We start from the raw sequence: 22370 nt of genomic DNA, 5'->3' as shown, positions 1-22370 counted from the left end.
TGTGTAGTTGCCATTTTGGTTGGGTACAGGGAGACGGCCGTAGGAGATGGAAGATCGGGCAAATCATGTCAACATGCAGATGGTGGAGGACATGTGCACCAATGGCCTGGCAGGGCCCAAGGTCATCACCATGGAGACTGGCAAGCCTCAGCGTGGTGCTGTTGTCAGCTTCCACGACATCCAGTACAAAGTGGTACTCAAGAGTGGCCCCCTCTGTAAAAGGAAGACCACTACTAAGGAGATACTGGTGGATCTCAGGTCAGTCCCGCATAGCTCCCCTCTTTAACAAATACACTTTATATTCTGTATTTTATAATCTCACATGTCACGTGTCAGTGTCATCTTTATTGTCTGAAATTGGAAAATTACTATAATTATACCAATATTTCTGAGTCAGTCACAACAGTACAGCCAACACAAGGGATGGTAGATGCACAGCATATTGTTTGAATACATTTTGAGTTGGTGTTTGTGAGTCCCTCTCTACCGTAGTAGAAAATCCTCAGTTCCTGTCCCAATGGCAGTAAATGCCTCCGACGTTTCCCAGGGCAGCTCGAATGCATCATTTTGCCTCTCTCCATAGTGTTAATTATATGCTATTAAGCATGCCTTCCTGCGTATAATCTCTTTGATACACCAGAGTGCAGCCTGCCAGAGAATGGAATTAAATGTTGTCACGTGAGAGGCAACAAGACTCTAACTCATTTTAATTCCTTTTTTTCTTCTTTCTGGGGCTGGTTTGTGTAAGTCCTGATAGACCTTTTCTTTGCAGTCTGGGTCTGTGGAATGTACAAAATAGAAGTGCTTGCCACTATTACTTAGCCTACCCCAGTGCTAAATTTGTAAAATATTAGTAGAATGTTTGCATGCATAGTGTACATCACCACATTTTCAACACACATAAATAAACTACAATAAAACACGTGGCCTAACTGTGTACTATGTTATATAGCATAGAGAAACATTATAATACCAACCATTGCACTAAATCAAATAGCCAACCAGAGATGGGGAGCCCATGCTAGAGGTAAGGGAGCTCTAGAGGCTCAAACTTAAAGGTGCATGAGTTGGCCCACAAATTAAGTCCTTTTTACTATGCTGTCTTATCAGTTTGGTATATTTAATGTCACACGTGGTCCACAACTTACTTTAAAGAAATGATGATATAAGGCCATATAATATATGGTATTTATCTACTCTGTTGGGGGTGATTTATAAAGTATATCAACTAAAATAGGCTACCGTCAGCATGGTTCCTGTTAAACAGGGGGGCAGACTTGTATCTTTCTTCTGGTACCTTCTCAAAAAAACAAACCTTGACAGTGCAGATTAATATTATTAATATTATTCACTGTTATACTGCTGCGTGATAGACATGCCCAATATATGCATATGCTTGTGCAACATCCTTTTATTCAGTATTTTGTATATTACCCCCTTGTATATTCTTGTGCTACACACCTGTGAGAAGTATTTCTTTCTGAAACATTTGGCTGCCAAATGGAAATGAAGTCTAATGATATTTAGTTAATAAATGTGAGTCCAAGCGTCAGGATGGTCTGTGTGCTCTACTCTTCTCCTGACACCTGGAGGCCAAGGCCAGGTAATTGGCTTGGCTGTTGAAAAGCTGGATTATACCACTTTTAGCCAAAGAACTGCCCAATTAAATCTTTCTCCCTGCAGCTAAACATTTTGGCATGAAGCAAAAGATTTGTTCAATAAATCTAAAAATTTGATCTGTGAAAATTTGATTTGGGTGTGAACTTAAATATAATTTTTTTGTGTGTGATTGTGTCATCTGAACACACCCTGTATGGTTTTGTCCTTTTCCATTTCATTGTTTTTCAAATATTTTCTGTCAGAAATGTGAAGAAAAGTAAAATTAGTTTTATTCTATCTTATGGATAATATCGGACATGACTTACTATCTGAAAGTGTCTCATGCCCTGCTGCACCTGAGGAATTTTTGACAAAACCAGTGATTTGACTCTAATCAAATCTCTCTCTCTCTCTTTCTCTCTCTCTCTCTCTCTCTATCTCTCTCCATGTTCCAGTGGGATCATGAGACCTGGTTTAAATGCTATTTTAGGACCCACAGGAAGCGGGAAGTCTTCGTAAGTACATGAGTTCATGACACTGTAAACGTTAGGAGCATTTATGAAATGTATGTTTTTAAAACAACATATGCACATATCTACCCCTGCATACTAGCACTTATCTGTCCCACACTGATGATGGCATTAATGTTATTATTTATATTTTATTAGATTAGAATTACCTGCTTCCCTGGAGGTACACAATGTGTGTGTGCATTGCACATGTTTGCATGTCCAGTGCATTATCCAGTGCATTGGATCAAAAGAGTACAGTATATACTTATACTTATGTTATTTCCTATGCAATGCCATCACTCATATGCTAGAGGTCACCTGGATACACCAGCCCTTCCATGACAACAGAGTGATTAAGGCCATCACAGAGGCCAAAACATGTGATCTGTGTGCACCTCACGTTATCTCCCCTTACCCATTTGTAAAGGTTCCTGGATGTATTGGCTGCCAGGAAGGACCCAGCTGGTCTCTCAGGAGAAGTGCTAATAGATGGAGCACCTCAGCCCCCCAACTTTAAGTGCCTGTCTGGCTATGTGGTCCAGGTAGTCTGTTGCAGTCTGTCTACATGCAGTACACTCATACCATACCCATAGTGAAATGCAGTCTGTCTACATGCAGTACACTCACACCTTACCCATAGTGAAATGCAGTCTGTCTACATGCAGTACACTCACACCATACCCATAGTGAAATGCAGTCTGTCTACATGCAGTACACTCACACCTTACCCATAGTGAAATGCAGTCTGTCTACATGCAGTACACTCACACCATACTCATAGTGAAATGCAGTCTGTACATGCAGTACACTCACACGGTACCCATAGTGAAATGCAGTCTGTCTACATGCAGTACACTCACACGGTACCCATAGTGAAATGCAGTCTGTCTACATGCAGTACACTCACACCTTACCCATAGTGAAATGCAGTCTGTCTACATGCAGTACACTCACACCGTACTCATAGTGAAATGCAGTCTGTCTACATGCAGTACACTCACACAGTACCCATAGTGAATTGCAGTCTGTCTACATGCAGTACACTCACACGGTACCCATAGTGAAATGCAGTCTGTCTACATGCAGTACACTCACACAGTACCCATAGTAAATTGCAGTCTGTCTACATGCAGTACACTCATACAGTACCCATAGTGAAATGCAGTCTGTCTACATGCAGTACACTCACACGGTACCCATAGTGAAATGCAGTCTGTCTACATGCAGTACACTCACACCTTACCCATAGTGAAATGCAGTCTGTCTACATGCAGTACACTCACACCGTACCCATAGTGAAATGCAGTCTGTCTACATGCAGTACACTCACACAGTACCCATAGTAAATTGCAGTCTGTCTAATGCAGTACACTCACACCGTACCCATAGTGAAATGCAGTCTGTCTACATGCAGTACACTCACACCGTACTCATAGTGAAATGCAGTCTGTCTACATGCAGTACACTCACACCGTACCCATAGTGAAATGCAGTCTGTCTACATGCAGTACACTCACACGGTACCCATAGTGAAATGCAGTCTGTCTACATGCAGTACACTCACACAGTACCCATAGTGAAATGCAGTCTGTCTACGTGCAGTACACTCACACCGTACTCATAGTGAAATGCAGTCTGTCTACATGCAGTACACTCACACCGTACTCATAGTGAAATGCAGTCTGTCTACATGCAGTACACTCACACGGTACCCATAGTGAAATGCAGTCTGTCTACATGCAGTACACTCACACCTTACCCATAGTGAAATGCAGTCTGTCTACATGCAGTACACTCACACGGTACCCATAGTGAAATGCAGTCTGTCTACATGCAGTACACTCACACCTTACCCATAGTGAAATGCAGTCTGTCTACATGCAGTACACTCACACAGTACCCATAGTAAATTGCAGTACTATGGAGTCTTTTTGCGCTGGCATGTCTGCCATATAGTGGTTTGAGTATTGTTGTTGTTTTGCGTGTGCTCTCTGTAGGATGACGTGGTGATGGGAACTCTGACCGTGAGGGAGAATCTGCGCTTCTCGGCAGCGCTGCGTCTGCCCTCCTCAGTGGGCCAGAGAGAGAAGGAGGTGCGTGTCAACCACCTCATCCAGGAGCTGGGCCTCAGCAAGGTGGCAGATTCAAAGGTGACGACGCTCTGGGCTTATTTCTCTCTCTCTCTCACTTGTATGGTTTATTCAGTATTATTGACTAATACTATTGAGGAACGATACTTTTTGATTTTCTTGGGATATGCAGATTAAAAGTTATAGAAATAACTGAAATCTGTTACAGAATTTTTACAAGCTTCTCTTGGAGAGAGATATTTCACATGCAACCACTTGCCTATTCTCACATGCATTTGTACAAAGACTTGGAAGTCAGCCACGTCCACATTAAGGTGGTAAACACATAGACAATTACACTTGCATAACTCAGTTCCAAATAACTGAACACACACAAAAGACTCATCACCTTTGTCCTACCCATCTCTCAGGGCCAGATACACATACGGCCAGATACACATAAACAGAAGACATCTCTCTCTGTCTTTGACATAAACACGCACACATGCACGCACGCACACACACACACACACACACACACACTTCCTTTTTCTTAAACCATAAGCTGAATTAACTGAAATACCATCATAATCAAAATCATAATTAAAATCATGGCACTCAGCAAAAAGCAACAAGTGAAATCTAATCTATAATGTAGGATTAGATAATCAAATTCCTTTCTGTCTGAATAGACATGCTGACAAGTTTGTACTCTTGTGTTAGAGCACTTATTTCAAGTGTTTGTCCCTGTAAACTGAAACAGGGCTTTTCTGTTTGATAATCTATTTTTAGTAGGCTGGTATTTTTAGTAGAATTTAATTAATTAACAAAACAAGTACATTTCAACTAAAAAGGCTGAATAAAGATATAAGGGAATAATTACTGCAGCAGCCTGAATGCATGTATGTATCATTATTTTCCTGGTAAAACTAAAATCTAATTTATTATTATTTACTATTTACTATAATATTATTATTATTTCTATCTTGAATTGGAATTTGCACCTAATAGTCATAACCAGTGATGCCAGTAACTGTTAGTTAGTCTATTTTGACCACTTTTTTCGGTAACGAATAATCTAACGCGCTACTATTTAAGTCAAGTCAAGGCAAGTTTATTTATATAGCGCATTTCATACACAGAGGTCATTCAATGTGCTTTACATAAACAAAACAAAACAATAATAACAAATAAAAGCATAGAAGGGCAATATAGTCAAAGAATAGTTAAAAGGTAAAGATCATAATAAAAAGAAAACATAAAACACAAGGTAAAATCATTTAAAAATAAAGAATAATTAGTAAGCAAAAACAAAGGCAAAAGTAGTAAAAAAAGTAATAAAAGACAAAGTAGAATAATTATCCAGGCAGATTCAGAATTTGTAACTCGGCACAGTTAGCAGAAAGCATCTGAGAACAGTTTGGTCTTAAGTCTAGATTTAAAACAGCTACAGTTGGGGCCTTTTTGATGTCATCCGAAAGTTGGTTCCACAGCTGAGCCGCATAGCAGCTAAAAGCTGCTTCACCATGTTTAGTTCTAACTGTAGGTTTTACTAGCAGGTTTTTCACCTGGGACCTGAGAGGACGAGAAGGTGTGTACTGCTGAAGCATGTCTGACAAGTATTTAGGTCCTGCTCCATTTACTGATTTATAAACAAGCAATAGTGCTTTAAAGTCAATTCTGTGACTTACTGGAAGCCAGTGCAAGGACTTAAGAATTGGAGTAATGTGGTCAGTTCTTTTAGTTTTTGTTAGAATCCTAGCTGCTGCATTTTGTATCACCTGAAGCTGTTTAATAGTCTTTTTAGGAAGGCCTGTGAACAGTCCATTGCAGTAATCAACCCTGCTGGAGATAAATGCATGAATGAGTTTTTCTAACTCATGTTTTGACATCAGCCCTCTGAGTTTGGCAATATTTTTGAGGTTGTAAAAAGCTGATTTAGTTATCGCTTTCATGTGGCTGTTGAAATTTAGATCACTGTCAATTAATACACCAAGATTTTTAACAGTATCCTTTGCCTTCAACCCTTTTGTGTCAAGGAGAGTGGCAACCCTAAGTCTTTCCTCATTTTTACCAAATATAATTACTTCAGTTTTTTCTTTGTTCAGCTGAAGAAAATTTTGAGACATCCAGGTGTTGATTTGTTCTATACACTGACACATAGATTCAAGAGGACCATAGTCGTTTGGTGATAGAGCTAAGTAAATTTGTGTGTCATCTGCATAGCTATGATATGAAATCAAATTATTTTGAATGATTTGTCCAAGTGGGAGCATATAGAGGTTGACTAATAGTGGCCCCAAGATCGACCCCTGGGGAACACCACAGGTCAAGGACGTTGGTGTTGAGGTACAGTTTACGATGGCAACAAAGAAGCTCCTTTCTTGTAGATATGATTTTAGCCAGCTGATAACTATGCCTGTAAATCCAACCCAGTGTTCTAGTCTGTGTAGTAATATATTGTGATCAACAGTGTCAAATGCTGCACTAAGGTCCAGTAGCACTAGGACTGATGTTTTACCTGAATCTGTGTTGAGGCGTATGTCATTGGAAACTTTAATGAGAGCTGTTTCAGTGCTGTGATTTGCCCGAAAACCAGACTGAAAGTAATCAAAATACCCATTTGATGTTAGGAAGGTGGTTAATTGATTAAAGACTACTTTTTCAATAATTTTGCCAATAAAAGGTAGATTGGATATGGGCCTGTAATTGTTTAGCATGGAGGCATCCAGGTTATTCTTCTTGAGAAGTGGCTTTACAACAGCTGTTTTCAGTGACTTAGGAAAAGTGCCAGACAGCAGTGATACATTTACAATTTGAAGGACATCCGCCGCTATGAGGTGAAAAACAGTTTTGAAGAAATTGGTAGGCAGAGTGTCTAAGACACATGTGGAAGAGCTGAGATTCTGTACCGTTTTTTCCAAGTGTTTCGTAGTCTATCAAGCTGAACTCTGACATCAAGTTTAGTTTCCCTCTGTTTGTTGCTGGAAGTTAAGGTTGTTCAATTTGTAATTGAGCAGATATGTTGAGTCTGATTTTGTCAATTTTACCTTTAAAAAAAGATAAAAACTCATTGCATTTATTAGTTGAGAGAAGTTCAGGTGTGAGGGGGGATTTGTTAACTTATCAACAGTTGAAAATAGAATATGAGTGTTATTTGAACTTCTATTGATAATGTTAGAAAAGAAAGACTGTCTTGCTTTGCATATTTCAGAGTTATATGTGCGGAGCATCTCTTTATGGATTTCATAGTGGATCTGAAGTTTGTATTTACGCCATTTTCTTTCAGTCTTCCTACACTCTCTTTTTAGAAGTTTAACTGCTGGATTTTGCCTCCATGGTGCTTTCTGTTTGTCCTTAACTTTCTTGAATTGTAATGGAGCAATGTCATCCATAATGTTTGCCATTTTTGCATTAAAGTGATCAAATAAGTCTTCAGAGTCTGACAGTTGACTTGACTTTAGTGAAAGTGCTTGCTCAAAGAGAGCACTTGTCTGATCATTTAAGATTCTCCTTTTTACCATCATAGCTTTGTTTTGAGTGTGTGGGGACATAGACATATCAAAGAACACGCAGAAATGATCAGATAAGGCCAGGTCTTTAACAGCTGTAGAGACATCGAGACCCTTTGTGATAACAAGGTCGAGGGTATGGCCGAGAGAGTGTGTTGGCCCCTGTACATGCTGTGTTAGGGAGAAAGTATCGATTAGTGCAATGAATTCCTTGGCATAATTGTTTTCAGGATTATCCACATGCAAGTTTAGATCCCCTGATATAATAAGACAGTCAAACTCTATGCAAACAACTGATAGCAGTTCACCTAGCTCTTCTTTTTTTTACGATGCATTTGTGTTCTATTTCTTGTCAATACAAGAATAGAGAATGTCATGGGCTTACTGGGTCCCGGCATGTTCTCAAAACTACTGTCAGTACCATTTATATTGCAGGGACCCTGAGAATATCATGCAATACAGTCATCATATAATTGTCCCCTGCTGCTGCCATCAGTATTTTCCACTGCACATTCCATGCTATATGCCGGCTGAGAAAATGAACTAAGAGGTTGCTGCTGCTTAAGAGATCCTTCTAAACGGGGAGGGGGAGGGCGAGGGGGTGGAGGTGCCCTTTGCTTCTTTGGTGCTAATGATCTTGGGTTAGTAAAACTCTGCATGGCTACTGGTAGCAGTCTCTCCATTCTTGCAGGGAAAATCATGTGCTTGGGTGGGGATGGTGATGGGTATTCAGGGGATCCTGTGGAGTTTGAGTGGGTGGTGGGATGACGGGGTGGGGATGGTGATGGGAGATTAGGGGGGTTTGTGTGGCCTGGGGAGTTTGATTGGGTGGGGACGTGATTGGGTGTGGGTGGTGATGGGAAATCAAGGAGGTTGGGGTTGAAAATTGATCCAGAGTTTCCATCTGCCTGCTGAGGTTCTGGGAAGTTTGTTGCAGACGCTCCGCTTTCAGCATGTATTCCAGTAGTGTATTCCATGTTGTTGTGTCTTTGTGGTGACAAGGAGACGACGGAGGTGGGGAGGGGTATTGGTACTGGTGTTACAACATGACCCTTCCTTTCTGATAGCCTCTCAGCAGCTTTGATAGGTGCTATCTCCTCATGCTCATCACATCCATTTGTTTGCTGAGATTCCAGGGAGTTTGACACCAGTGATTGACTTTGAGTCATTTTAGCAGCACCCGTCTTATCTTGTCCAGTGGACATGGCTTGGCATTGTTGAGCTGGTTGTTTATGTTTCTCCAAGGTCTGCATTTCAGTGGAGGCTAGCGGGTGGTTACCAGAGGGCCCCACAGCAGTGGGGGTTGGGCCTATCTCTGTTTCAGCCTGTGCAGAGTGTTTTAGTTTAGCTGAGTTGTTGATGTCATCCGCTTGTTCCGTCTGTATGGCCACTGAGCGCTTATCAGAGGCTCGGCTCAAGGTTGGCAGAAAAAATGTTGGGTGCAGGAGAGAGAGGTGATAGTATTCGGTTAAGATCTTGGCCCCAGTCCAACTCAGCTCTGTGCTATTTGGTCTGAAGTATTCCCTGCGATTCCAAAAAAGGTTAAATTGTCAATAAAATTAATCCCAACTGAAAAGCATGTTTTTGCGAGCCAGGTGTTTAAACTGAATAGTCTGGAAAATACAAAGCTTCCCTCTGCTGGGAGTGGGCCACTGATGAAAATTTGTATTCCAAGCTCATATAGGGCCGAGAAAAGTTCCTTGAAATCTTCTTTGACATACAGCTGTTCTCTGTAGATGTCATTTGCTCCAACATGCACAATGATGCGCTTGATAGTTGCATATTTTGACACCAGTTCTGCAAGCTTGTTTTTTGTGTCAGACACTGAAGCATTTGGGAAAAAACATACAATCATCCTTTCCCCATTTATATGTCTCACAGCAGAGTCGCCTAGAACCAGTAATCAGATTAAAGTTACTTATCTAAGTCACTGTGCGTTACTATTTTTGTCATTTTCCTTAGTAAAAAGATATATTCTTTTCTTTCTTCTTGTCTCGGGGATTAAAGTCATGTAGGCTATGCTCACGTTTTCAGCATGAGGACAATTCACGTAAAACCATGCAGCGACACAAACGTAAACAATGGAGGGAGGAGAGAGATGCACATTTTTATCTATACAGTCATTATTTTGAGTTTGTGTCAGCTAAACATGACAACATTAAGGTACATTGTACATTCTGTGCTGGCGACAAAGTTCCACATATTGATAGCGGTTTCCTGACGCCTGCAAATTACATAAAATCTCCCGGAACCTAGAGTGAACAAGAGCACGCAAGCCAGACCGGACTTCAAATCGCGTGTGCATCTGAGTTTAATGCGCACACAACGGAGAGGGAGAGAGAGAGGAGTGGTGCGTGCCTGCCTGAAGCGCATCCAATACAGAGAGCATCCTGGTCTGTTTTGCTAAATCAACCAATCAGTTTTCAGTGTAAGTGGGCTTATATCTCTTTTCTCCCGAACTTAATTAATCAGTTCAGTCAGTGTATCTACACTGCAAAAAATTAATTCTAACCAAGTGTTATTGATCTTATATTAAGATTAAAAAATCTATTTGGTATTGTTTTTAGTATGAAAAGACTTACCTAGCGCCCTCTCAAAAGCTCATTTTGACTTAATTTAAGAAGACTTCAACTTATTTTAAGGAGTCTTATCAAGACAACTTTGCTCAACGCACTGGCAGACAAATTTGCTTGTTTTTAGGACAAATTTGCTTAACGCACTGGCAGACAAATTTGCTTGTTTTCAAGATGAGATGTCTTAAAATAAGTCACATTTTTTTTTAATTAAGTCAAATGATTTCACAAGAAAGCGCTAGGTAAGTCGCTTTATACTGAAAACAATACCAACTAGTTTTTTTTATCTTGATTAATAACACTTGGTTAGATTTTGTTAGATAAGCAGTTTTTGCAGTGTAGGAACAGGAGTGTCATGGCAGAGTCAGTGCCCCTCAAAAAGGAACATTTAAGCCCATTTCACATCAGACTACACAAAAGTGTAGTCATAAGAGTAAAACATAATGATAGTCTTGCACACTGCACTGTTTGTAACAGTGACTTTAGCATTGCTCATGGCGGGTTAAATGATTGCAAAAGACTTGCTGAGGTGAGTTTAACAAGTGTAATTTCATTTGCATATTACTCAGGCCTATACTAGATGGCTAGTTGCCAAGGCTACATGAAAAGGCCAAACTACCCAAAATCTACATATTTTACTATCACAATTTATATCAATAGACCTTCCTTATTTGGTGTACTGACTAGACATTATTGAACAAACATCTGAATTTCAGTATCTAAGTAGGTTAGGTTGGGATGTCTGCTATACATTGTTGACATTAAAGTATTGGCAAAACCGATTATCATTTTTATGTTGAGGCGGTGGGGGTGTTGTCGGCAGCTGCTGAAAGTAACTAATAAAGTAACTTGTAATCTAACTTAGTTACTTTTAAAATCAAGTAATCAGTAAAGTAACTAAGTTACTTTTTAAAGGAGTAATCAGTAATCAGTAATCAGATTACTTTTTCAAGGTAACTGTGGCAACACTGGTCATAACACAACACAGCAATGAGACTTGAATCTACCAAATGAGTGTGTAGCAGATGCGTGCTGCTTTAAGTGTCCTGCTTGTCTATGTGCTGTATGTGTGTGTCTGTTGCTGAGTTTTGGGATCTTGTGTGATGTGCAGGTGGGCACCCAGCTGATTCGGGGCATATCCGGTGGAGAGCGCAAGAGGACCAACATCGGCATGGAGCTGGTCATTGACCCCTCGGTCCTGTTCCTTGATGAGCCTACCACTGGCCTGGACGCCAGCACAGCCAACTCAGTCCTGCTGCTGCTTAAGAGGTACAGAGAGAGAGAGAGAGAGAGAGAGAGAGAGAGAGTCATTTACTTGTCATTTCTGACAAGAATGTCATATCTAACTCTTATATGTTCCTCTAGGATGGCTAGCCATGGACGCACCATCATAATGTCCATCCACCAGCCGCGCTACTCCATCTACCGCCTCTTTGACTCCCTCACTCTGCTGGTCAGCGGCAAACAGGTGTACCATGGGCCAGCCCAGAATGCACTGGACTACTTTGCCAATATAGGTCAGAGCTAAGTTTACTATTGTGCTGCAACCAAAAATGCTTAGTTCAGGACTATGCCTCTTCAGGATGTAAAATAAATTACAGTGAAACCATGGTGTCATCATCAGTTGTTTTCCCTAAAATAACTGCCTTGTTACGTCATGGATTGGTCTCTGAAATATACACGCCATCTGCTTGTTTCTCAGGTTATGCATGCGAGGCCCATAACAACCCAGCAGACTTCTTTCTGGATATCATCAATGGAGACTCCACAGCAACCATCTTTAACTCTAGAGGTAGAGCTATGTTTTGTCATGTCATGTCATGTCATGTCATGTCATGTTTTTCACTTGTTTTATATCTTCCTTTTATATATTTTGCTGCTTCCACCTTATAACCTTCCACATTCCCTGCACATTTAATTTCTGTTTCCTTTTTGGCTACTATTCGATACAGTACCTGACATAGTGTCAGTGAAGCTGTCACAGCAATACATCTCACCTTGACATGTCACCGTGCTTACTTCATAATCTGCAGTTCTGATAAGCCCATACAAATCACTGTGTTCAAAACAAGCACGAGCAGCTGGCCTGATCCATGTTTGTCCTGACTTTTAGAATTTAACTTTGAGGAGGGAAGCACTAGCCGGCAGAGTATTGAGGACCGTTTGGTGGAAGAGTACCAGAACAGCAGCTACGCCCGCGAAACCAAAGCCGAACTGGAACGCATCACCCAGGGCAGAGACTACAGAAATGTGCACATGGCCCGCACCGTTACCTACAATAGCTCATTCTTCCATCAGCTGAAGTGGGTGCTCAAAAGAACCTTCCAGAACCTCATGTTAAACCCACAGACCTCTGTGGCTCAGGTAATCAACATAGTCAAATCTCTGCATCTCTGATGCAAACTGACAGAGCAAACTGTACAACACATTGCAACCTAAAATGACACTAAGAAAAGTAGCATTTTTACCAACTTGGAAGGTCAATAGGTTCCTAATCCTCAGAATAGATCAAAATCCCAGTATACAGCAGCAGACTCCTGCCATCAGTCAGAGATGCAGAGGTTGGGAAAAACAGCTCCCTCAGGATTCAGCCACATACAAGACAAGACAACACAACCACATTATATCCATATACTGTTTAGGACTCTGAAGCTATATGTTTCAATGCACACACACTCTCTTCATCACAATGTTTTTGTGAGGTGCTGAGAAATACTCAGTTTCTAAAGAGCTGCATGATGCATGGCTGAACAGTGTAATCCTGACTGACGGCTTCGTCCGGTCAGGTCACAGCCTGAGTGCGACCCTGGGGTCAAAATGTCGAACCTGATCATCTAAACCCCTCGGGAGAACTTATGAGTGCAAGGTAGAGCATATTAGGACATTTGTTCTAGCAATTTATGCGTGTTTTCCTTGGCACCGGTTTAACTTTCTTGCAAAAGTACCAAATCTAGGTTAAAAAACATCACTGTACCGCATCACATCACCATAGGCATGATGCTCAGAGTGCTCAGAGACTGTTGAGCAGCTATTTACCATCATGCTATGCTGCTTATGGACTGAGGTACTGTTTGGCCCCAAACACAGAGACATGTTTTACCACCACCCCACCCCCTTCCTAAAAGGCAAGAAAGAAGTCAGAAGAGTAAAGGAAACACCTTTGTGAGATCCTCCTGATGCGGATGACCTCATGACAGGACTTACCAAGCTGGACTAAGTGACTCATGGGTAAGCCTGGTACTAATCGCCCGCCCCGACGCCCTGGCCGTCTCGGAAAAGGGGACTTTGTGGCCTCATTAGCCGCTCAGCGCTCCCTCCCCTACCCCTCCCCTACCCCCCTCCCTCCATGGCAGTGAAATGCCAACCACTAGGGCCTTCACTTGAAGCATTATGAGCAGCTAATGGGCCTGCGGAGTAACCAGGCTAATCCGGGCAGTCCTGGCCTCCTAATCAGATTTGGTGACTGCCTTGACCCCCTGGCTGCCCTCCTCGGCTTGGATCTGAAGTGATATCATATCTGGCAGGCGGAGGGGGGTGGCGTTGGGAGAGAGCTGTGTGGTGTATTGTGTTGTTGTGTTGTGTTGTGGTGTGGTGTGGTGTGGTGTGGTGTGGTGTGGTGTATTGTGTTGTGGTGTGGTGTGGTGCGGTGTGGTGTGGTGTGGTGTATTGTGTTGTGTTGCGGTGCGGTGCGGTGCGGTGCGGTGTGGTGCGGTGCGGTGTGGTGCTGTGTGGTTTGGTGCGGTGTGGTGTTGGCATGGCGAGACGGGTTGAGGAGGGAGAGAAGGGAGTGGTTTGGTGTCACATGATTGAAGTCTCTCAACTTTGTGCTGGGGGTGATGTGAGAGAAGTGAAGGTGAGAGTGTGTGTGTGTGAGAGAGAGTGTGAGCGTGTGTGAGAGTGTGTGTGTACATGTTTGTATTTGCTGGACAGGGAGAGGTTGTATTTAACTGCATACCCCTGGTCATTTGACTGGAGATTTATTTTATATCCGAAATCTCGTCCTCCCCTCTCACCCCATCCTGCTGCACCACCAGCTAAAATGTCTGCCCATCCACACCGTTGTGCTGTATGTTTGTGCTGTTTTGTCTACTAGGCCTCCTCCTGACTTCACAGTCTTCATTTGTCTCAGTGTGGAGAGGCTTGGTGGCTGTGGGAACATTTCTCAGAAAAAAAGCATACCCAGCCACCCCTATCTCCCCTACTCCCCTTATGTGTGAACAACACCACAGATACGCCAACATTCTTGGAAGACTAATCCTTCATGCCAGCCCCTCACTGCAAGTGTTCCTGCTTTCTTCACACATTAACTGGCTTCATTTAGGTCATATGTGCCTCCAGCTCCATGGCAGTCACATGTTACCTTACATGCTGTCGGTGCTCAATTGGGCAGAAACCCGGGATCCCTTTGTTGTTATCTCATGGAATGCTGTGGTGTAACATGCTAGCTACATTATCATTGCTAAAGGGACGTGGGACAACAGCATGTCACCAAAAAGGTCATGGGCTGACAAGGGCTGCTGAAACAACATGGCCTTCCACACTCGGAGCTGTCAGCCACTGTACAATCACTCCACTAGTATAGTGAGTTTCCCTTGCCCTCACCAACTATCAAGGGGCCACTAAGGCTTGAGTGCTCATGCTCATCAAAGAGCACAAGTTGCTCAGTGAGCCATCCTGGTCTTTGCTCTAGTGGAAAGCTAGGTTCAAAGCTAGGGGCTCATTTGGTCTCAGTTCAGTCCGTCCCCACTTCAGGTCTCGTAGGGACGCTCATTTGTCTTCCTTTTTGGACTTGCACTGGCCCTAAAGAGCCCCGCTCCAGAATCTTTGCTAGGACGCAGCATAGCGTTTCTCAAACTATGGGCGAGGAGACTGCTGGTCCGTGGAGCCAAATTATGGCATTTTCATCTGGTCAGTTTTTGAAACGGATACCACAATGTATTGAACAAATACAAATACTGTGAATAAACACTTTTTGCCTTTTCAGGAATATTTGTTCCTCTTCTGTTACATACATCATGATATGTCATGTTCAAATGGTCTTGAAATGAATAGAGTAGACCTATTTCAGAATCACTGTATCATGATACCATAGCTATCATGGACAAAATTGTGTTGTAGTTGGGAGTAAGCCTACACCAGAGTCCTATGTAATTATTCTTGCCTCATTAAATGCCACAAAGTGTCCTCCTTTTTGGTGTTATGGAAATGGCCACCCTAGGTCTCAGAGTGTGAGAGGCCAGAGTCGAGAGTTGATATTAACAGCTAAGAGTAGATGTCATCTTGTTGCCCATGAGACATAAATGCCACAACCTTTGACCTTTCTTGTCTTCTGTATTATTCCATAGCTTGGTGTCACCATTTTCCTCGCTCTCATTGTGGGGGCTATTTTCTTTGGTGTGAAGGATGACCAGGGTGGTATCCAGAACAGGTGAGAATCAAATGGAAGATACATCACCTCATATATACATGAAGTATGCACATTCTACAAAAACAAGAAACTTACATGCAGAGTAGACACTTGAATCTCTCAGCAAGAATGTTTTCCATACTTGAAATTGGGACAACAGCTATTAGATGTTTGGGTCCTCTTACATGTAAAGATTACAGTCAAAACTAACCAAATTAACTTGAATAGTGCAGACAGTAAGGGAATTAAAATGAAAACATCCACCCTTTCACAAATTCAGACAGTGGTCCTGTTTTCTGAGTCGAGTACACAGATACAATGGCAAACTTTGTCAAAAGGTCAAAATGTCTGCCAGTGCCAGGGCATTTGATCTGATTAGAGTCTGTTGCAGTGTTAAGGAATAGGTTCTTAGATAAATGCTTTAACCTGAAGTGTTATAAGCTGAATAACATACCCTTTGGGACCCTTTTCAAGGGGCAAGTGTAAGCCTCTTACCCTAATCACACACAATGCACATTACTGCAATTACTGGCCCCATTACTTGTGCTTTGAGGTTCAGTGGAGCACATACAGGTGCAAGTCTACACATGTGTGTGCGCGTGCACACACACACACACACACACACACACACACACAGTTTTATACATTCACACACATGTATGTTGTCTGATGTGTGCACAATGATCAAATGAACCAGCTCTTTCCACCCCTAATGGCTCATGGTCTTGTAGCTCTCACGCCTGAAGTGTTTAAATGAAAGGATTTATATTTGAATTTCACTCCAGTATGTCACTTAACTTTCTGTCTCGCTTAGAAAAATCCATTAATTGTAATTTGATATGTTTTGTCACTGTTTAACAAATATGTAGGAATGTAAAAACTAGACTAATCCGTAAGTCATTGATTAAATCAATTTTGTAATCTGTGCATTTGATGTACACTACCGTTATAAGTTTGGGGTCACCCAGACAATTTCATGTTTTCCATGAAAACGTACACTTTTATTCATCAAATGAGTTGCAAAATGAATAGAAAATATAGTCAAGACATTGACAAGGTTAGAAATAATGATTTTTATTTGAAATAATAATTTTGTCCTTCAAACTTTGCTTTCGTCAAGGCACTCTTTCACTTGTCCTCTGTCCAATGTCTGTTAATTTGCCCATCTTAATCTTTTTCTTTTATTGGCCAGTCTCAGATATGGCTGTTTCTTTGCCACTCTGCCTAGAAGGCCAGCATCCCGGAGTCGCCTCTTCACTGTGGATGTTGAGGCTGGCGTTTTGTGGGTACCATTTAATGAAGCTGCCAATTGAGTCTGAAACTAGACTCTAATGTAGTTGTCCTCTTGCTTAGTTGTGCACCGGGACCTCCCACTTCTCTTTCTATTGTGGTTAGAGCCCGTTTGTGCAGTTCGCTGTACACACAATTGTAGGAAACCTTGAGTTTTCTCACATGGAATAGCCTTCATTTCTCAGAACAAGAATAGACTGTCGAGTTTCAGAAGAAAGTTCTCTTTTTCTGGCCATTTTGAGAGTATAATCGAACCCACCAATGCTGATGCTCCAGATACTCAATTAGCTCAAAGGAAGCCCAGTTTTATAGTTTCTCTAATCAGCACAACAGTTTTGAGCTCCGCTAACATAATTGCACAAGGGTTTTCTAATCATCAATTAGCCTTTTAACACGATTAGCTAACACGATGTACCATTAGAATGTAAGACTGATTGGAATGGGCCTATACACCTATGTAGATATTCCATTAAAAATCAGCCATTTCCAGCTAGAATAGTCATTTACCACATTAACAATGTCTAGACTGAATTTCAGATTTATTTAATGTTATCTTAATTGAAATTTCAGTGTTTTTCTTCCAAACTTTTGAATAGTGGTGTATGTACAACAAGATGAGGCTCCTTTGCCAGAATACAAGATCTTTAAAACAAACAGCAAAACATAATTTGTGCCTGAAGTAGATATTGACCAGGTTATTTGCTTGGTAGTTAAAGCTTTCACAGCACATTGTCAACTAGCCTATATTGGCAATGCATACAACATTACATTCTATCAAGGTTTTATGTCCAACTGCACTGTCAGTTAATGTTATCTTAATTGAAATTTCAGTGTTTTTCTTTCAAAAATAAGGACATTTCTGAGTGAACCCAAACTTTTGAATAGTGGTGTATGTACAACAACATGAGGCTCCTTTGTCAGAATACAAGATCTTTAAAACAAACAGCAAAACATCATTTGTGCCTGAAGTAGATATTGACCAGGTTATTTGTTTGGTAGTTAAAGCTTTCACATCACATTGTCAACTAGCCTATATTGGCAACACATACATTACATTCTATAAAGGTTTTATGTCCAACTGCACTGTCAGTATTTTGCATTCCATTTATTTAATCTACATTATTTACTTTAAACTCACATTCCCTTATGCTGTTTTAAACTGTACATACATGAGTCCAAAGCTAAGTATAATGGTGTAATGTACATTACAGTATATAGCAGATATTGCCCATTAAAAATGTCCAGTGTTTTAGTAGTGCCGTAGGGGTGTTTCATAATGAGGGCTGATTTTCTCCTGTAGATTCGGTGCATTGTTTTTCATCACAACCAACCAGTGCTTCAGTACACTATCAGCTGCTGAGCTCTTCATCACTGAGAGGAAACTCTTCATGTATGTACTGCAACTTAACAATGTATTGCCAGTGGGCGAAACAAATTCCCACTTTTAAACAAGTCACCTTTTAAAGAATGTATAACTAAATATTTCTGCGTTTTATTGGAAGATTTAGATCCCCAGTCTCTGAGACATTCTTTGTTCTATTGGAAGATTTAGATCCTTAGTCTCTAAGACGTTCTGTGTTCTCTTTCTTCAGTCACGAGTACACTAGCGGCTACTACAGAATCTCGGTCTACTTCCTGTCCAAGATTCTGTCAGACATCCTCACTCTGCGCACATTCCCATCGGTCATCTTCACATGTGTGGTGTACTTCATGATTGGTATGTCTGCTTTTAGTTTTGGTTGGTAACTGCTGATAAAAAATACTGTTATTTTGTTGATTCAGGTGTGTTTTACTTGGTTATAGATTGCATAATGTTGATATTTCATTGATTAGATTAGATTCGATTCAACTTTATTGTCATTGCACAAGTAAGGACAACAAGTACAACGAAATGCAGTTTAGCATCTAACCAGTAGGGCAATCATTAAAAGTGCTTTTCTTTATAACAGTGCTTAAAAAGACATAAAAACACAGAATGCAGTATGATCATGTTATTCCATTATTAAGGTGTATTAGCAAATAAAGTTCATAGTTCTGAGGGATCACAGTATATAGACAAAATGCACTATATATAGTATATATAGTGCATTGTTGAGTTGCATTAATAAAGTGCATAGTGGTCGGAGGTAGACAGACAGTCCAAAGTCCATCATCATTAAAAAAAAAACTCACTGAAAGTTGTACTCAGAGTTAAAACTGTAGTGTTATTTAACAGGGTTCAAGCCCACTGAGAGTTGTACTCAGAGTTAAAACTGTAGTGTTATTTAACAGGGTTCAAGCCCACTGAGAGTTGTACTCAGAGTTAAAACTGTAGTGTTATTTAACAGGGTTCAAGCCCACTGCTGAGGCCTTCTTCATCTTCATGTTCACTGTGACCCTGGTTGCCTACACCGCCACAGCCATGACCATGGCCATCTCAGCTGACCAGACCGTGGTGGCGGTCGCAAACATCTTCATGACCATCAGCTTCGTCTTCATGATGGTGAGCACACCATTTCAGATACCACAACAACATTGCTTACACTCAACACAGGTTTTCTGACAAAAGCAGAGAACCAAATAGGATATTATAAAGCAATAGGATACTATAGAGAACGCTTATGTTTAAACATATAAAGCATGCTGACCTGGTGCAATACGTCTTCCATGGTTTGTTTTGTACATCACAGATTAGCCCATTTTAGTAAGTTCTTATGTTGACATGAATATTTGCTGTGATTTTCGCAAAATATCATGACCATTTACAATATACTTTGCCTCAAATCTGTACTCTCGGGTACTAAATCCATTTTTGGTCCTGTAGATATTCTCTGGTCTGCTGGTGAGATTAACTAGTATCATGGACTGGTTGTCCTGGCTGAAGTACTTCAGTATTCCTCGCTATGGCTTAACAGTAAGTAGCCTTAACAGACATTGCTCGCCCCTTCACTCAATGATGCAAAGCAATAAAATCATACAAAATAGGATAAGGTACTAGAACAAGTATGAAAAAAGATACAACCAAAATTGACATGAAAGCTCACCTGATTCAAATCCTTGGTGTATGGTGTATCATATCGTAATTGTGGGATCATAGTCAAATACACTTTTTGTCAAATCTAGCAAGCATTGTATTAATATACCATATTGAGATATTTATATAATGATAAAACACGGTGAAGGAAAGAATTGAATGAAAACCCGATAAAGAGTTTCTTGTGTTTGGCATGTCCATTTTAACAGGCTTTGGAGATAAATGAGTTTGTGGGTCTGGAATTCTGCAAGAACCTCTCAGTCACCTCTCGCATGAACAACTGCACTATAAATCCTATGGAGCTAACGTAAGTGCACACAGGGCCGGCCCACACACACACACACACACACACACACACACGTTCAGGCACACTTAAGCATAGATATGTGTGCACAAATACGCATGTTGATTCTAGAAGCAGTAGTCATCTGAAATATGAAGGATTTCAATGAGGGTGACATGATTCTCCTTTTAAAGGTTTTAAATTCCTGTCATTTAGTTCTCTCTACTTTAAGTTAGACGTGTGATCAATAGCTCTCTGGTGCCCTCTACTGACAGATTCACAGTCTGTGCAGATATTCGTAAAGTGGTCCCGGCATGTTTTTTAATGGATAGCCAAGTTTAAAATAAAGGCTTTTTAGATTTATATTTCTTATGAGTGCCTCAGAATTACTGTTTATTTCGGAAACATTTTGGATCTCCAAGCTGATGGGCACCAGAGGAATTTTTTTGGGGGGGCAGCCGTGGCCTACTGGTTAGCGCTTCGGACTTGTAACCGGAGGGTTGCCGGTTCGAACCCCGACCAGTAGGCACGGCTGAAGTGCCCTTGAGCAAGGCACCTTACCCCTCACTGCTCCGCGAGCACGAGCGCCGCTGTTGTTGCAGGCAGTTTACTGCGCCGGGATTAGTGTGTGCTTCACCTCACTGTGTGCTGAGTGTGTTTCACTAATTCACGGATTGGGATAAATGCAGAGACCAAATTTCCATCACGGGATCAAAAGAGTATATACTTATACTTATATACATCTCAACACTCAAGCAGCACTCCTAGTAACTCGTTTGTGGACATACATTTTTACTTGTCTAGAACCAGAAGTAGACTACTCACACTTTAAGTAGCCAATCATTTGACTATTTAACTATTCCATTAAGTACAGAATGGCATACTTAATATTTATAGAGAAGCTACAGTTATGGTTGGAGTTGGAATCATGGTTGTGTACTGTAAGTACAGAAAAAGTGCTGTGTTATACTGACAAATATGTAACACTATACTGCATGTTCTAAATCAAGTACATAGTTAGTATGTTAAAAATACTGTTAAATGTTAGAGATTTACCAAAACAGCATTGCTATTGTTCATCACTGATCAATGGTGTCTGAAAAGTGATTCTGTATAGTGTCCTACAAGTCCTTCTGTGTGTGTTATAACCTATTAAATGCTGGTCCTTTTCATATGTAGTTGCACAGGTGAGCAGCACCTTAAGGCCCAGGGCATTAATTACTCCACATGGGGCCTATGGGAGAACCATGTGGCTCTGGTAGTGATGACCGTCATCTTCCTCACCATCGCCTATGTGAAGCTGCGCTTCATGAAGAAGTTCACATGATCACACAGAGGATGCAGACGCTCCAGTAGTCACTCAAGCTGAGCTACTCTGCTGTTTTGGCCCATCACACTGCACTAGAGACAGGAAATCAAACTGCCCATGTGCTCAGCACGGAACACAAGGGGTGGGAGTTTACACACCATTTGTTTTACTGCTTTTGTTCTGAAATGTCTTCATTTTCACTTTGATATGTAATCTCAGTATATTTGTTACTTTAGGGTGTCCTATTTATCTTTACAAATCAATATGCTTTTTGTTCTGGTTCTATGCCAAATGTTAGCAAAATATTTAAAAACATTGATCTGAATAATGTATGTATATAAAGCAAATCAAAGTGCCTTTTATATTGAAAATAATTTTTCTGTTTTCTGCATATTTTGTTACAGTTGTTCCTTTGTCAAATTGAAGTGCATTTTGTATTCAGGATTTTCTGAAATCTTTATTTAAGTTCTCTTTTTACCTTGTGTGCTCTGCCATCTCTTTAAAGTTAAGTTTTACTATTTTGACTGAGTAGCATTGCTTCCAGACTTGCCAAAAAGACTAACCCGGAATAGGTCTTTGTTGCATGAAGATGTAGGTTAGAAGCTATTAGTAGCAATATGCAGCATGTTTGTTTTTAACACATCTTTAAAGTGTGCCAAATATGGACAGGATAATTAAGGGCTCAAGGAAGTTCACATTACGGGGCCCATTGCCATCAAAGGTCAGCATGTTCCTGACCCAAGATCCAAAGGTGTCACACCACCCTGTCCTGCAGTCTAATCTCTCTTAATCAGTTTTAATCC

At 41.0% G+C, this 22370-nt stretch overlaps 1 protein-coding gene across 2 annotated transcripts; it reads left to right on the top strand.

Annotated features, from left to right (window-relative positions):
* Positions 1-46: 46 nt before the first annotated feature.
* Positions 47-21585, top strand: abcg2d (ATP binding cassette subfamily G member 2 (JR blood group)). Of its 2 annotated transcripts, XM_076295987.1 has the most exons (16): positions 47-258; positions 2055-2114; positions 2539-2653; positions 4109-4261; positions 11377-11534; positions 11631-11782; positions 11968-12057; positions 12379-12629; positions 15611-15693; positions 18263-18352; positions 18555-18679; positions 19290-19444; positions 19766-19855; positions 20185-20235; positions 20695-20729; positions 21438-21585. In XM_076295987.1, exons 1-16 carry the CDS (start codon positions 47-49, stop codon positions 21583-21585), a joined length of 1968 nt encoding a protein of 655 aa, XP_076152102.1. The 2 variants fall into 2 exon arrangements, with proteins under 2 accessions (XP_076152102.1, XP_076152100.1); XM_076295985.1 differs by lacking the exon at positions 20695-20729 and having other exon boundaries at positions 20185-20282.
* Positions 21586-22370: the final 785 nt, after the last annotated feature.

The sequence above is a fragment of the Alosa pseudoharengus genome, unplaced genomic scaffold, assembly GCF_046254945.1.
Source record: "Alosa pseudoharengus isolate Yale_2024_CS ecotype anadromous, Long Island Sound unplaced genomic scaffold, YU_APseudo_1.1 YU_APseudo_1.1_scf_2, whole genome shotgun sequence".
Taxonomy (NCBI): Eukaryota; Metazoa; Chordata; class Actinopteri; order Clupeiformes; family Clupeidae; genus Alosa; species Alosa pseudoharengus.
This window is presented reverse-complemented; position numbering and strand designations above follow the sequence as displayed.

What these genes read in the sequence shown, in the direction of transcription:
- abcg2d (XM_076295985.1), top strand. Translation starts at nt 47, where the DNA reads ATGGAAGATCGGGCAAATCATGTCAACATGCAGATGGTGGAGGACATG. An exon ending in CACAGACCTCTGTGGCTCAG is followed by an intron (nt 12,630 to 15,610) that starts GTAATCAACATA and finishes ATTATTCCATAG; the next exon opens with CTTGGTGTCACCATTTTCCT. An exon ending in ATAAATCCTATGGAGCTAAC is followed by an intron (nt 20,283 to 21,437) that starts GTAAGTGCACAC and finishes TTTCATATGTAG; the next exon opens with TTGCACAGGTGAGCAGCACC.